At 35.5% G+C, this 14,236-nt stretch overlaps 1 protein-coding gene across 2 annotated transcripts; it reads right to left on the bottom strand.

Annotated features, from left to right (window-relative positions):
- Positions 1–581: 581 nt before the first annotated feature.
- On the bottom strand, positions 582–10,255 carry LOC146003809 (acyl-CoA Delta-9 desaturase-like). Of its 2 annotated transcripts, none has more exons than XM_083142228.1 (6): positions 10,117–10,255; positions 5,545–5,792; positions 4,717–4,847; positions 3,822–4,027; positions 2,735–2,920; positions 582–1,965 (listed from the first exon to the last, which is right to left on the bottom strand). In XM_083142228.1, the coding sequence occupies exons 2-6, from the start codon at positions 5,762–5,764 to the stop codon at positions 1,647–1,649; spliced, it is 1,062 nt and encodes a 353-aa protein (XP_082998354.1). In that variant the 5' UTR covers positions 5,765–5,792; positions 10,117–10,255; the 3' UTR covers positions 582–1,646. The 2 variants fall into 2 exon arrangements, with proteins under 2 accessions (XP_082998354.1, XP_082998355.1); XM_083142229.1 differs by lacking the exon at positions 10,117–10,255 and adding an exon at positions 9,953–10,109.
- Positions 10,256–14,236: the final 3,981 nt, after the last annotated feature.

Here is a 14,236-nt window from a genome sequence, read left to right on the forward strand (position 1 = left end):
AGCCAATGTTTATGTTCCTCCACTTCCACAGACACTGCTAGAATTGCAAAGGTGAATCGACATCACTGTCTGAAATGTCGCACAAGACATGCTTGAGAAGGTTTTTTGAGAACGTAAGTACTGCTTGGACACCTTACTTACCACACGGAATGCATTTAAGGTCTGTGCGAAACTGCAAATATTTCTCTTTTAATGGTAGTAGTATCATGTATTTCTGTTCACTATTGGTGAAAATATGCACTTTCAAAATTGACCAATAACTTCTGAACACCCTTTATAACCATTATTAATATTACATAAATAGGAACTGTAGCTTTCCTGGCGACGTGACCCGAACAGGTGTTCTCGGGTTACCAGCCAGGTTAAATTGGAGTTAGCTTCCAACGTTTTGAGCGCATACATTGCTCTCATCTTTAGGGATGTATGCACTCAAAATGTTGGAAGCTAACTCCAATTTAACATGGCTAATATTACATGATGCGTAACTACAAGCTATGAATGGGCTAACTCAGGCAGTAAACAATTTCACTGAAAATTGGCTCTCATTTGAGTAAAGCAAACAACAATAATAGACTTCACCAAATTTATTGCATGGGACTAACAATCATACATGTTAGTAATATTACAATTTTGTTAGTAATATAACAATTTAAAAGTAAATCCCTTACTTTTCTTTCAGTAAAATTTAAATGTTAATGAACACTTTTTCCTCAAAAGAAGAAAACTGATATTATTTCTTTCCTCTTTTCAAACATTACAGAAGCACATCCAAATTACTTTTGTTTCCAAGAACTGACATTTAAATAAACTTATGATCACTTCCTTTTATATTGCAAGTAGAGATATCAAAAGAAATATCCTTTCAAGTCTTTGTGCAAGAATTAAAATTATGACAAGCTGCCTAAGCAAAAACTTTTGTCAGCTTTATTAAAAAAACACAAAAAAACTTGGATATGCTACTGCTTCTCGGAATTCAATTAACATTATTATACTCTTAACTTAGTCGTAACAAAAATATTCTCAATAAATATTGAAAATTACGCACACATCAGTTGAACATATATTTCAAGCACTCATCTCTCTCTCTCTCTCTCTCACACACACACACACAAACACACCATCCTCAACCCACAGTCACAAACAGAAATTTAGCACGAAACACAATATATACAAATATCACGTTAACCCTGACTTGGCCATAACGGTCCCCTTCTCCTAAGAGCTGAAGGTCGCGGACAGGATAAATATCTGAACATTACCCCTGGTGTGGCATCAGTTACAATGTCTTAACACTGATGCACACACAAATCATAAACGCCTTATCTTTGGCATCACAAAAATTGAACAAATGTGAAAACAAGGATTGATAAATGAGTATTAAATATCCATTAATATCACAAAGCTTTGACAGATTTGCATCAACGCTTCTTGCTACAATGAACTCAAAAACTGATAAAAGAAATACTGACTCTGTTCAATCAACAGAAATGGTTTCACTGGACTTAGTATGACACGTGATATGGCGGTTACATATCACTTTCAATCAAAACTTCTTGCACAATGTCGTAATAGTTAAAAAAAAAATAATAACATTACTATTTATAACAACAGATCACAATGTGTTCACGTAGAGCTGTACAACAGCTTTAGAAATCATCTTTGTTCAGAACAATGGCTTCCTTCTTTTCGTCTTCAGGAAGGTCCTTGTCACCCCATCCCCACACCTCATGACTGCCGTCTCCAGTTCTCTCAGCACGCTTCTGCACAATCGACATTGGGACGGTTTTCAGGTCGTATGCCCAGCCGATCTTTGCGAAGAAATCAATTAATGCGGTTGTGAAGTTGGTCCTGTAGTTTCCAAGTTCGGCGGTCTTGTAGTCCCATGGAAACACGTGATGGTAGTTGTGCCACCCTTCGCCGAAAGCTGCCACGGCAACGCCAAGATTTTCAGAGGGGTTAATGTACCTGAAGAAAGAGAAAAATTGAGCAATTTGTTATTGCTGGAATAACTTGTACATGTGGCATATATTTTTTTGATCATGTGTTTTGCACATAACAAATTCTCCTATACGTTGTATGAGAACCAGAGGAACATAACTCTAAAAATGTTGTTTTTGGTTTTGTTTAAATAAACTCCTATGAAGACCTTTATTTGGAGTCAGATCAATCACAATCTCTAATTCTTAGTGGTAAAGTAGTCATGTATCTCCAATTTCTTGACTTTTTTTTTATTCCTAAGAATACATAATACATGTACATTTGATACATTGGAATTAAGTCCGTCTGGTTCTCACGCAATGCATGATGCCACTGATGTTAACAGAAATACTGTGAACGTATTTTTGCATTAGTCATGCATGACTTAATAACAAGTATTTTTTACATGCCAAATTAAAATTTTCATTCAATTTTATAATATATCACAATTTTTAATGTTTTATTGTAAAGGGCATTTCTGTAACCTCAAGTTTATGATTTGATATTAATAATGGAAGCAATATTGAATATAAATATCAATGGTAATTTTAAAAAAATTTAAACCACTCATTACTCACTTGTTTAGTCTGAAATTTTGCACGAACATCTAAAAGCAAATATCAAACTCTTGCTGAGATTGTTGACACACAAAATCTATAAATATTGTAAAGTTTATTATTGATCCATTAACGGCAACTGAATTTATCAATCTATGAAAACTACCAGTAACGAATTACGGTTAAATGGACAACAATACCTGTCATAAGGCCTGTTTCCCCACATGTGAGCTGCACTGTTCACCAGCCAAGTTGCATTGAGGGTGATTGTGTATCTGAACATTGTTGCCACGAACCATGCATTGATGAAGGTTTCACCCCAGAAGTACATTGGAACAATGGTCGGAACGACGAAGCACACAATAGGCATGAGTATCAAGTAGTGTCTATAAAGAAAAAAGAATCATCAGCATATGTCAACATAGTATAGATAATAATTTATTATTACACAAAGGCAGTAAAATTTGTATTTGCAATAACAAAAGTATATTTTCTATCAATTCTATAGGGGTCTCAACTGAACAGAAGGTGCTAATATAGAGATTCAGAAGGTATAAGACCACCTATGCAGTTAACACATTGATATGTATGGACAATCTTAGTGTATACAGCACAGCTTTGTAGCATATCCAAAGAATATATTACGTACTTCTTTAATAACAAGTTCAGTTTGGACTTAAATGTTTGAGGTAAGGTTCACAGGTTCATAGCGTTAACCCATTTCTATTTCTAGTCCTTCATATGCATAGTGTTCATTTTTGTTTAAAGCTCACTTGATGCACAGACAGGAAAATTGGGACTGGACATAAAGTGGGATCTGAACCACTGTGTACCTCCACTGGGTATCAAAGCTGGGATCCCTTGAAGTAGCTAGTGGTTTCATACTATTGTTCTTAATTTTCAAAGTGAATACAAGTCCATGGATAGTACGGTAAAAAGCTAAAGATATTTAGAAGGAAAGTTAGTAACAATTATTATGGTGAATAGTGCCACACAATAATATACATGAAGAGGAGAAAAATGAAAACTATAGGAAAAATACATAACAAAATTCATTAGCCACGGGTTTATCCAGAATTATCCATGGGGAGGAGGGGGGGGTAAGTTTGTATTTAGTTGGGCATACACCAGGTAAATGCAGAGAGGTAAATTTAGAACCAAAATGATTGGAAGCTAGTGACACCTATGCAATCAAGTGGATGCGAAGACAAAGTATGTTGTGGTTGCAAAAATATTTAAGCAAACTTGAAACGAGCATGTGTGGAGAATATAATGAACAATGATTACCTCCTTTGGAACATGACTATTGGATCTCTTTCCAAATCGCTCATGTCTATCATCTTTCCCTTGGCCTTGACGTCTGGGTGCTTGCGGCAAAGCAGCCATCCTAGGTGAGCGAAGAAGAATCCTCTTGTGGCATTGTGAGGGTCAGCATCTGTTTCACTGAACTTGTGGTGCACCCTGTGGTCTCGTGACCATTCATAAATATGGTTCTGCAACAGGAAAGGAAAAATAAACATTTTTTATGGAAGTGTGTATTTGATATTAAGTCTCTGCTGATTCTGACATTAAGAGTTTCAAAGGCTTATTGTTAATCGTCCCCTCATTAATATTGTAACTTTTCAGTACTCTTAATTGTCAAAAAAAGTTTTACATATCATATATGTAACTAACATTATATTCTATTCTTTTTATATCTCTTGAGAAACACTGGTGTTGAAACATTGAGCAATTAAAAAGTTTAGTCACTACAAATATAACTTTGTAATTCTGTTCACTAAACAATGGATTCAAAAATTATATACAAATGTATATTTTATCTACTCATTGAAAGAAATGAGCACTGTATTTTGATTAGTAATGATTATAAATATGGGAAATTAATGTGATATTTGCTGTTTCTATTAACATTACACATTGCATACGAAATGCATTTGGAGATAATATGTTAATACCATTATGAACCGTTTAAATAAAGAAATATTAATATTCAAAACTTTAAATTACAATAGTTACAAAATCGCTTGTAATAATAATATTTTACGTAATGAATTCATCCACAAGTGTAAAACTACCAGATTTTCCTAACATTACAAAATGCTGATAACCTACACTACAGAATGAAAAAAAATCTGTCTTATAAAGTTCGAAATTAAAGATTTGAAGTTCAAAAGAAACATACCTGGAAAGCAAGTGTGTTGAACAACATAAGGAAAATTTTCATTGGCAACTTGGCCTTGTATGCTTTATGTGCCCACAGTCTATGGGCGCCAGCAGTTATACCAAAACCTCCAAGCTGATACAAAATAATTGCTGAAAGAAAAACAATGGTACATTACACAACAATTGATTACTTTTTTCTATTTCTGATTGTAATTGTTAATTAGGATTACAAAAATAATTAATCATATAAGATCAATGCAGCAGTATACAAACTGTACATTTTGTTACAATAAAACATTATTCAAAATAGATTTTTTTTTAAAAAAAAGGTTTGTTTGTAAATGAGAGATGTAATAAGAAATAGGTTTCTCTACAAAAATTCAATCAATTTCCTTGTAAATATGTAGAATATGCCATGCAAACAGGTGGTGCTCTAGCTCACATGCACAGAACTAGTACTTTTATTACAAATCCAAGAATTTCAGAAACCAGGAAGAAAATTATTCTCATTGAATATTGAGAAGATACTAATACTAATCGTCTCGAGTTTTTGAGCTACAGACTTAACATGTTAATACCACTATTAAATACAACACTAACGACACGAGATTTTAGGTTCCATGTCCTTAAATTATGCTCCAGGCTCAAAGAAACTATGATTACTCATACGTACAGATCTATGGCATATCTGACAGTGTTCCCAGTCAAAATAACAATTAGCATGCTGGCAAAAATTTTAAAGATAATTTTTGACTTGAAAATAAAAAAAGAATCTCCTAAAACTTAACCAAGGTATAAAAGTCCAAAGACATAATAAACTATCTACATATTGAAGCAAAGAACTTACCATATAATGTTGTGAGAAGTTGTGCAGAAGTTAAAACCAAATAAAGACCATACACAGCTGCCACATGAAGGTAGCTAAACGCAATCACATTCCGCCATACAATCTGTAGCTCATATCTCGTCTTAGACTTCTGTGCCTGGCCCTTCACTTCAGGAGCGTACACCTCCAAATCATCCTCATTCAGGACTCCTGTTGGAGTGCTTGTGATATTTGGAGCCATTGTGCTTGATGTTTATGGGTTAGTTGATCTGTGAGGGGAAATATCAGGTTTATTTTAGGATACAAAATTAAACAAGTAACTTGCAACACAGTTATTCAATGCCATTTCATGTTTTTTTTTTACTTTAATGGTTAAATATCCTTGAAATATTTCAAAGGTGCCAATGTAGTAGGGTGAACCTGAGGGAAGGGATGACCTATTTTGTAGCTGTCCTTAATGTTTCAGACATTAAGCTGATGGGTGATCGCCTAATTTTAGACCTCAAGTAGAGGATCAATAGCCATTTTTAGATACCAAGTCGAGGGGCAATGGCCAATTTTAGACCCCAAGTTGGGGCGAAGGCCAAATTTTAGAAGTTAAGCCAAGGGGCGATCGCCAAATTTAGAAGTTAAGCCAAGGCGATCGCCAAATTAAGAAAAACCGAGGGGAGGGGCGATTGCCAAATTTTAGACACCAAGGAGGAGCTAAGGCTTTTTAAAAGCTAAATGCGAGCGGTTGTAATTTGTATTTTTTAACCGTTGATTTATTGTTAGTTTTAGGGGGCACAGAGGAAAAGTGTTGGGGGGGGGGGCGAGCTCCCCACAGAATTTTCTAGTGACGCTTCTGTTAGGAAAACAGATCATTATCCTTTCCATAAATGCACAAAATCTCATTTTCGGAAGGTGGAAGTTTGCTTCTCATAAATTTACAAAAATAACAAGCGTACATTCAGTGTTAACTGCGAGCCTGTGCTGTTTATTGCATATATTTGCAGGTTTTTTCTTTTCTTTGTTAGGACTTGTAGTGTCGAAACGATGCGTCGAACAGAATAAGGTTTGGCAGTTTACGATGAGTAGATGTGACCAAAGAGATGCCTATTTTTTTATGGATTTCAACTGAATAGTCCCATAAAATTAATTTTTCCGGCAAGGAAGTACTGGTCTGTGGTATGATCTTTCGTAAATGCGGTTTTGATGACGCGAACGCTCGAAGCGTAGCAAGAACGCTTTCGAAGCAACGAAGGTCATTATCATTGTAGTTGAGGATCTTCACACAACTGGGTGCTGCGTGGAGTGACGTAACGGATATGCCCCGATTAGCTAGTCGCTGCGGTAGGTTCGGTTCTAAACGTGAATGAGAAACTGGGGCGCATTCTCGATACTTTGCACCAGATTCGACACCGTTGCCTCGAGCTGGGAAATAACTTACACGCAGATCGCGGAGTGTAAAGATGCAGTTTTTTTCATGCACTGTTCCGTGATCACCGTCTTTAACATAACTGCACTTTACGTCAGGTTGAAAGAGAGCAGGGGCGACATCAGACACTTTGCTTGGGGGGGGGGGGGGCGGAGGGGTTCCGTTACTGTTTGTCACCATCATTCCACAGCAACTAGTTCGACTTACTAACCGTTAAAACAGCTGCAAGAAGTTGAACATTGTTCGTTGTAACAATAGATGATCGCGTTACACAGCCCTGCACGTGTCCATTGTTGAGTTTTAATTAAATGGCATTTTATTATATATTACTAGAAAGCAGTTATCAAAACGGATGATATTGAACTTAGTTCATTATTTTGACGCAGACCTCCGTGGCGGAGTGGTTAGCAGAACGCGCTACGACGACAGGGGTTCCGGGTTCGAAACCCGGCCTGGGCATGGGCGTTCGTTGTGAGTGTCCCTTCATCAATTCCATCGTATCATCACTCATCCTCATCTTCGTGATTAGCCAAGAGTGGCAGAAAGGCGAAGTAAAATAAGCCAATCATTTTGACTTTTATAAAGAAGACTGGTGCTTATTACAACGGGGGAAAAAAAACGTTCTATGTTAAAGGGAATGAAAGCAAGCCGAAGTGGACATGGTTGCCAATTTACTTAGGTATTATCTGATGCTCTGCGAAGTTAACGACCTTTTCAAAGGTGTACTTTTCTATTTGTGGAGGAATTCCCCCCCCCTTTCCTTCCCGGGCCACTCCCTGAATTCATTGCAGTAGGTTTCATATCAGTATTTCCTTTGAATGCGTTCGATTATTTTGTATACTTTGTGTTCGTGATTTACGATGGTTTTTACAACTCTCAGCAAATACTCGTCATCTTGATGACGTCTGAGAAACCCAGCCATGGCTGTAAACACGAGTGTTGGGGGGGGGGGAGACCTCTTGTAACAGGGATCTGGGGTAGTTTCGATCGACAGACTTTGATAATGAACCACCTTCGCAGATATAGGCCATTACATTTCACCCCGAAGATCTGGATACAAAAACATCTACAATTCCAATTCACCAGCTTTAAGAGTGGAAAAAGAACTATGACGTAAAAAAGTCTACATGTTCTATCTCCTTTAAAAAATGAGAGCGATAGAAGCCGCCCAGACGGGTTTCATGCAAGTCCATAAATCATTCTGCGATAGTAGACTGGAAAACATTATGTTGTCTTTTCAGGTTTTTTTTTGGGCCTCCCCGATGGCGCAGTGTTAGCGTCTCCTCCTTGTAATCAAGGGGTCCCGGGTTCGATACCCGGTGGAGGCACAAGTGGTTCGGATTCCACTTTAAACTGTAGGTCCAGTCCCGATTAGCCTTACTGTGCATAAAGTGGACTTAAAACAACAAATCAATCAATCAATCAATCTTTTCAGGGTTCACGGAATTGATTGTGAGAATAACTGGACTTTAGTTTCAGACAGAGAGTCGCCTGTGAGGACGTTAACACAAGAAAAATAGAAACGAGGAAAAAATGTCCTTGACCTACAGTAGTTAGTTATTATGTAATATCGTAGATGTGACTTTCTGAACCGTAGCTATAACGGGAAATAATTACATAATAATGTTAACATCCACACCCAAACGCTCAACAAGAACTTAAGTTTAGCCGAATATTAATGCCGGGCTCATTAACCGACTACACATGTATATGAAACATTATAAACAGCTGTAAATTTGATTTCTGGGTAGAAAAACAGCCTTTGTAGAATCAACAAAACACGTTTATGGTTAAGCTTTATGGTAATCATAACGAAAAAAGTTGTAACCATTTTTTGCTTACAAGAAAGTGTTGTTTCTAGGCTATTCCAATAAACTTTTTTTCTGGGTTAAATCCACAAATCCAACATTTTATTTTAAATAATGGAACCCAGGGAGATAATTGAATGGATTACTCTCCCAACTAGCCTTACTGCATACAGTGAACTTGCAAATTAAATATTTCCTCTTTCAGCATAACATTCAGTATTGACACTGAAAATTTTATGGGGGGAGGGAGAGAAGCTAAGTTATATAACAGGCATTGTACGGTGGTATTTACTCTCTTATACCACCAGTAAAGAACCAGTTACGTGCAATTTAAATAGAAATCACTTTACGTCATGTGATATGACCGGAAGTAAAGACAATAAAATTATGCACCCACGACAGAGATTTCAAAACTGCTCTTACAGCAAAATCGTAGACCACTTTATACTTCCTATTTGTGCCATGTGTTTTCAACACAGCTGTCAAAACTGTCTGCTACAATATGAAACTCAATATCGGATTACTCTGTTCCAACAATGAACTTTGTCTACAATGAATGTTGCTGTTATATTATTGCAATCATATTGTTACCGTGCTGTAAAAGATGAATATTTGCTCGGTTCTGTAAACTCTTCCCCTTCCTGTCAAGATTTGCGTAATGATAACTGCCACATAAAAAGCTAGTATCTCTTATCAATCGCCCTTGCACCTAAGTTATGACTCGCAATGTTGTCTGTTCTTTTCCCAAGATTTATTATTGACATTGTAACTTCAATGAAAATCTTTTTATATGTTACAGGTTCTCACTCCAACAGTTTCATTATTAGGAAATATATTTCCAATGCCCTTGATAATTCTTTTAACAAAACCGCGAGTAAACTTTAGTTGCTCTACTGAGTCATATTATGAATAAAACTGTACAATTACTATTGTAAATATTGATTATGCACACCGTATCAAGAAGCTTTATAACGAATCAAAGTAATTAAACCTATTAATAAGGAACGTTCATTACACATTGCTAATCAGGAAAAAAATCAAGCGTTACGTGCTCAAGAACATAAAATCGATAAATTTAAAACCCCTCTATTCCTATCCACAAAGCACACGGACGCAAGTTTCAATTTACAATTAAAACCTCGATCAGCAATGCAATTCGAAAATTGCTAGAACCGGTCATAAAACCGTATCGAATATCACACACGTAAAATAAATGTCCAAAAGATTTCACTATCACACCACAAAAACTGATGTAACAATTCGCAATCCTTGGCTTTGCACTGTTTCCGGAGCTGCTAAAGAAATACACTCGCTGTATCCTTTTCGGTGATTCAAGACAAGAAATTATTAATTATCGTATTCACTCACCAAAGAGTAAAAAGATTCGCAGAGTAAAGCTTAGTCCAGATGTGAACACAACTTGTCACTACACATCAATGTCAGACAACCCGCGCTTATATTGGAGCTTCTCGATGATTTGAGCCACCCGGTTCACGTGTACATCGAACCACAGGGTCATGTGACCAGGAGGGTGGCGTGATTCCATCTGTATTGCTGAACCCTCGGTAGAGAGACAGCGGATTCGCACGACGTGTTGCTGCTAAGGTTGAAATTCGCTCAGCACAAGTTCCACCTCACGTTCTCATTTTATTTTAAGCTTATTTAAAAGTACGGAAATAATAATTAAGAATGGCGCTTGTTACATTGTAATACATCAAGTAGTTCTCAAGTAATTGAACTAACATTTCAGAGTCTGAAAATACTATTTTCTCAGCAACGGTTCTGACGTACGTACAATATCACAAACATCTTCTTAATTAGTGCACTTTGTTACACCCTTGCTTTATTTGATAAATTTAATAAATCAATTAAGGAAAACTTTTTTAAGCTGCAAAGTTTAAAAGTTGCAAGCTGAAAGATTTGTGATGACCAAACGAGAAGAGTTGAATGTGCCAATGTACTAAAAATTATGACGTAAATAAATGAACGCCAATTAACAATTAGAAAGATGTTAATGTACTAACATTTATGTATGTAACTGATGGAGGAATATTTAAAATTTATACTTTTTAATTAACAGTTCTTTATTAACTCAGAAAGATGTATCAGAACCTTTTAGAGAATTTGTCAGAGCTTACTTATGTACAAACTACATATTTTATTGTAACCCGCAGTTGCTGGAACGTAACAACTTTCCTAAGAACAACGTATAGTATGCAGAAGAATAACATGTTTGTTACAATACACGAATGGCGTCAAAAGGGGGATATGTATGTTACGACACACGAGTCAACTTGTGAGAATATTTGCTTCAAGCGTCAATTTCAGGTTACAATTACTTGAGAACTACGTGACGTATTACAATGCAAACAAGGCCATTCTTAATGATGTTTTCCCTACTTTCAAATGAGCTGAAAATAAAATGGGGTTAAAAAAGAAAAAAACCAAGAAAACAACACCAACTAAGTGTGTTGAAATCTTACTTCCTTACGTAGTTGAACGTATTGTGTCAACTAATTTCATGAACTCCTCTCATACCTCCCCATCTGGTGTGTGTGTCTATATATATATATATATCATAGGCGTAGCTACGGGGTGTGCCGGGTGTGCCTAGGCACACCCTAATGGGCTGCTTTATCAAAGAGAATTAAAGACAGATATTTCAATAAGAGAGAAAAGAGGCAGTGTGTAAGAAGTTGAAAATGTCATTACTTGGTACAAACGTGTGCATTATCGCTGATGAAACGAGTGTCTGTAGATTTTCGATTTTTTGATGTCATTGGAGAAAGAAGATATTTATTGCATTCTATTCTGTACTGCAGCGCATTTCTTCTATACCTGTCACAAGCTGCACGTGTGAGAGACCTTTCTCCAAGCTTACCCAAGTTAAAACTAAATTAAGAGCAACTCAGAAGCAAGATAGATTGGAAGCCCTGCTCTTACTATTTGTGGAACAGGAAAAAGCTTCGTCTATTGATGTAAATGAAGTTATTGATGAGTTTAAGAACATTGTACCTTTTGACAGACGTTTCTTGTTATAGATGACGTGTATTTTGATGTATTTGTTTGTAACATTTATGAACATTTTGTGTGTGTGTGTGTGTGTGTGTGTGTGTGTGTGTAATTTCTATGCAATTTGATTTTTTCTACTAGGTACATATATTCAGAAATTTTCAACACTGTCATTTAGTGAATTTATATTCCTTTACAAACATAAGTGCAGTTAAAGAGCCAAGTGATTGTGTTGCAAAATATGCTATTAAAAAGGTACAAGACCTCATTTTTTCTTTGTGCACACCCAAATATAAAGTTCTAGCTATGCCTATGATATATATATATATATATATATATATATACATACATTCATACATACATACAATTACCTAATTAATTAGCACATCAATAGAATATTAAATTAGAAAAAAACACTGTTGACCTGACCCGGGATAACATGTTACATACTTCATATCAGTAGACCAAGCCCAATAATAATTGGCCTGATTTTCTGCTTGTCAGATTCAGCAACGCATGCTAAGAAACTAATAAACTAAGAAACCGTTTGGACGTAAGGTTTTCAGCCAAACAAACCAAAAAGTCTTTAGCAAGAAGCTATCAGTTGACAATTGCTATTCTTTCTTCGCACGTGTAATACTGGAACATGCGATAAATAACAATTAGATTATTGGAAGCAGGTCAAAGAATTGATAAAAAACTTGCTCCTTATTGTAAACCGATTGTAAAGCGAACAATCGTAGGTGGTGAATATAGGTAACATTTCGCATTTCCAATAATACCGAAGAACATTCATTGTTGCCAGAAACTGATTAACACAGAAGAGATTTATTAGTACAAGGTCAAGGAATTTAGTAATACTTGTGGTTTTTATATAGTGTACATCGATACACTTATTTTTCACTCTTTATACATGAAGGTATAGAAATTATGACTTTATCGCAATCCCATTATATATGGCTTGAATTGTATCTTTTGCAAATACACTGCATAAAGAAACAAACTGCCGGAGTAGTAAGTGAGGCGAGTGTACTAAATAAAGTTTTATATATATTGTTATTTTAATGAAAATATGGAGTTACAATTCAATCGTTTATTTCAGAAACCCCCTGTCGATCACTTCTGGCGAAAATGATATTTGTACAGTTTCATATAACCCTTGCCAAGACGCATCGTTTGATGCAGAAATCGACCCGCGTACCTAACGCGTTTAAAAATATCCAAAATATGCTGAAATCATATTCTAAACAATCTATATAGAAATCTTCTTCAAATATTTCAGTTGCCGGACCCTGTGGTTGAGTGGTTAGCACATCGCGCTGCGACGCCAGGGGTTCCGGGTTCGAATCCCGCTCGGGCTTGGTTGTTTGTGAATGTCCATTCATCAATTTCATCATTTCATCACTCATCCCCATCTTCGCAAATTAGCCAAGAGGCACAAAACGCAAAGTAAAATAAAATAAATATTTCAGTAAAAATAGTTAATATCCACCATTCGTTTAATTATAGATTGAGATCATAATGTAAAAATATCATTTTATTTAAAACAATGTAAATTCAATACAGTGTCAAAATCCAGTGAAGAGAATGACCTTATTGGATATGATTAAAAATTGCCACTTTGATAGATAGAATTATAGTTTGATATTGAATACACCAAAATTGTAATTAAATAAATTAAATTCGCAGCAGTGGTACATGGGAAATGAAAATAAATAATAATTTCAAAACTTTTATTAGCTTCCCATAATTCTTTGCTTTAATCTTCAACGTGTTCTGCTTATCGCTCTTACGAAGTATATAAATTAATTGTTTATTAACTATAATAATGTCTATATTATGATTAGGACTGAGCCGATACCGCCTTGGACCAATACCGATGACGATACTCTCATCGATACCCATCGATTCCGATATCGATACTTGAAATTTGTTCAAAATATTGATCAATATTTATTTATTTATTTATTTTCACATATAAAATAGCTTTGGCTCCAATTACAATATGCTTACATATATTATAAACAATTCAGAAATTACAATTTCAACAATACAAAACGAAAGAAGAAGAGAACAAGACTACACTAATCAATGCGTAAAAGATACTAACACAAATTTTATACAAAACATAAATGTATGAAATGACATCTACAGAAGTGTAAGAAGATACATAAGTTATCTATATGCAGACATTCATAACTAGCTAAGAAAAAAACTAGCTAACTACCTAAAAATATCAAAAAAAGGACTTAAAAACGTAAAAAAGGACGTATGCATGTAGTCCAAATTAATTAATAACTTCAGTTTTAATTACATATTTAATGAATAAAAAATACAAAATTCTGGTGGTATTGAACACACAATGCAAAAACACTGAAAGCTTCAAAACAAGGGAAAGTTGCCACTTACAGCGCGACCTTCCAGACAAGTTACGGTTAAAGGACCTTGTACCGTACCTGCTTCAGTCGTCCAATAT

Source organism: Lepisma saccharinum, chromosome 20 (genome assembly GCF_977018435.1).
Source record: "Lepisma saccharinum chromosome 20, izLepSacc3.1, whole genome shotgun sequence".
Classification (NCBI taxonomy): Eukaryota; Metazoa; Arthropoda; class Insecta; order Zygentoma; family Lepismatidae; genus Lepisma; species Lepisma saccharinum.

Excerpts from the sequence above, each read along its gene's own strand:
- LOC146003809 (XM_083142228.1), bottom strand. The coding sequence starts at position 5,764 with ATGGCTCCAAATATCACAAGCACTCCAACAGGAGTCCTGAATGAGGAT. Across the intron at positions 4,848-5,544 it reads ACTTCTCACAACATTATATG|CAATTATTTTGTATCAGCTT; the intron begins GTAAGTTCTTTG and ends TTTTTCTTTCAG. Across the intron at positions 2,921-3,821 it reads ATAGTCATGTTCCAAAGGAG|ACACTACTTGATACTCATGC; the intron begins GTAATCATTGTT and ends TTTTCTTTATAG.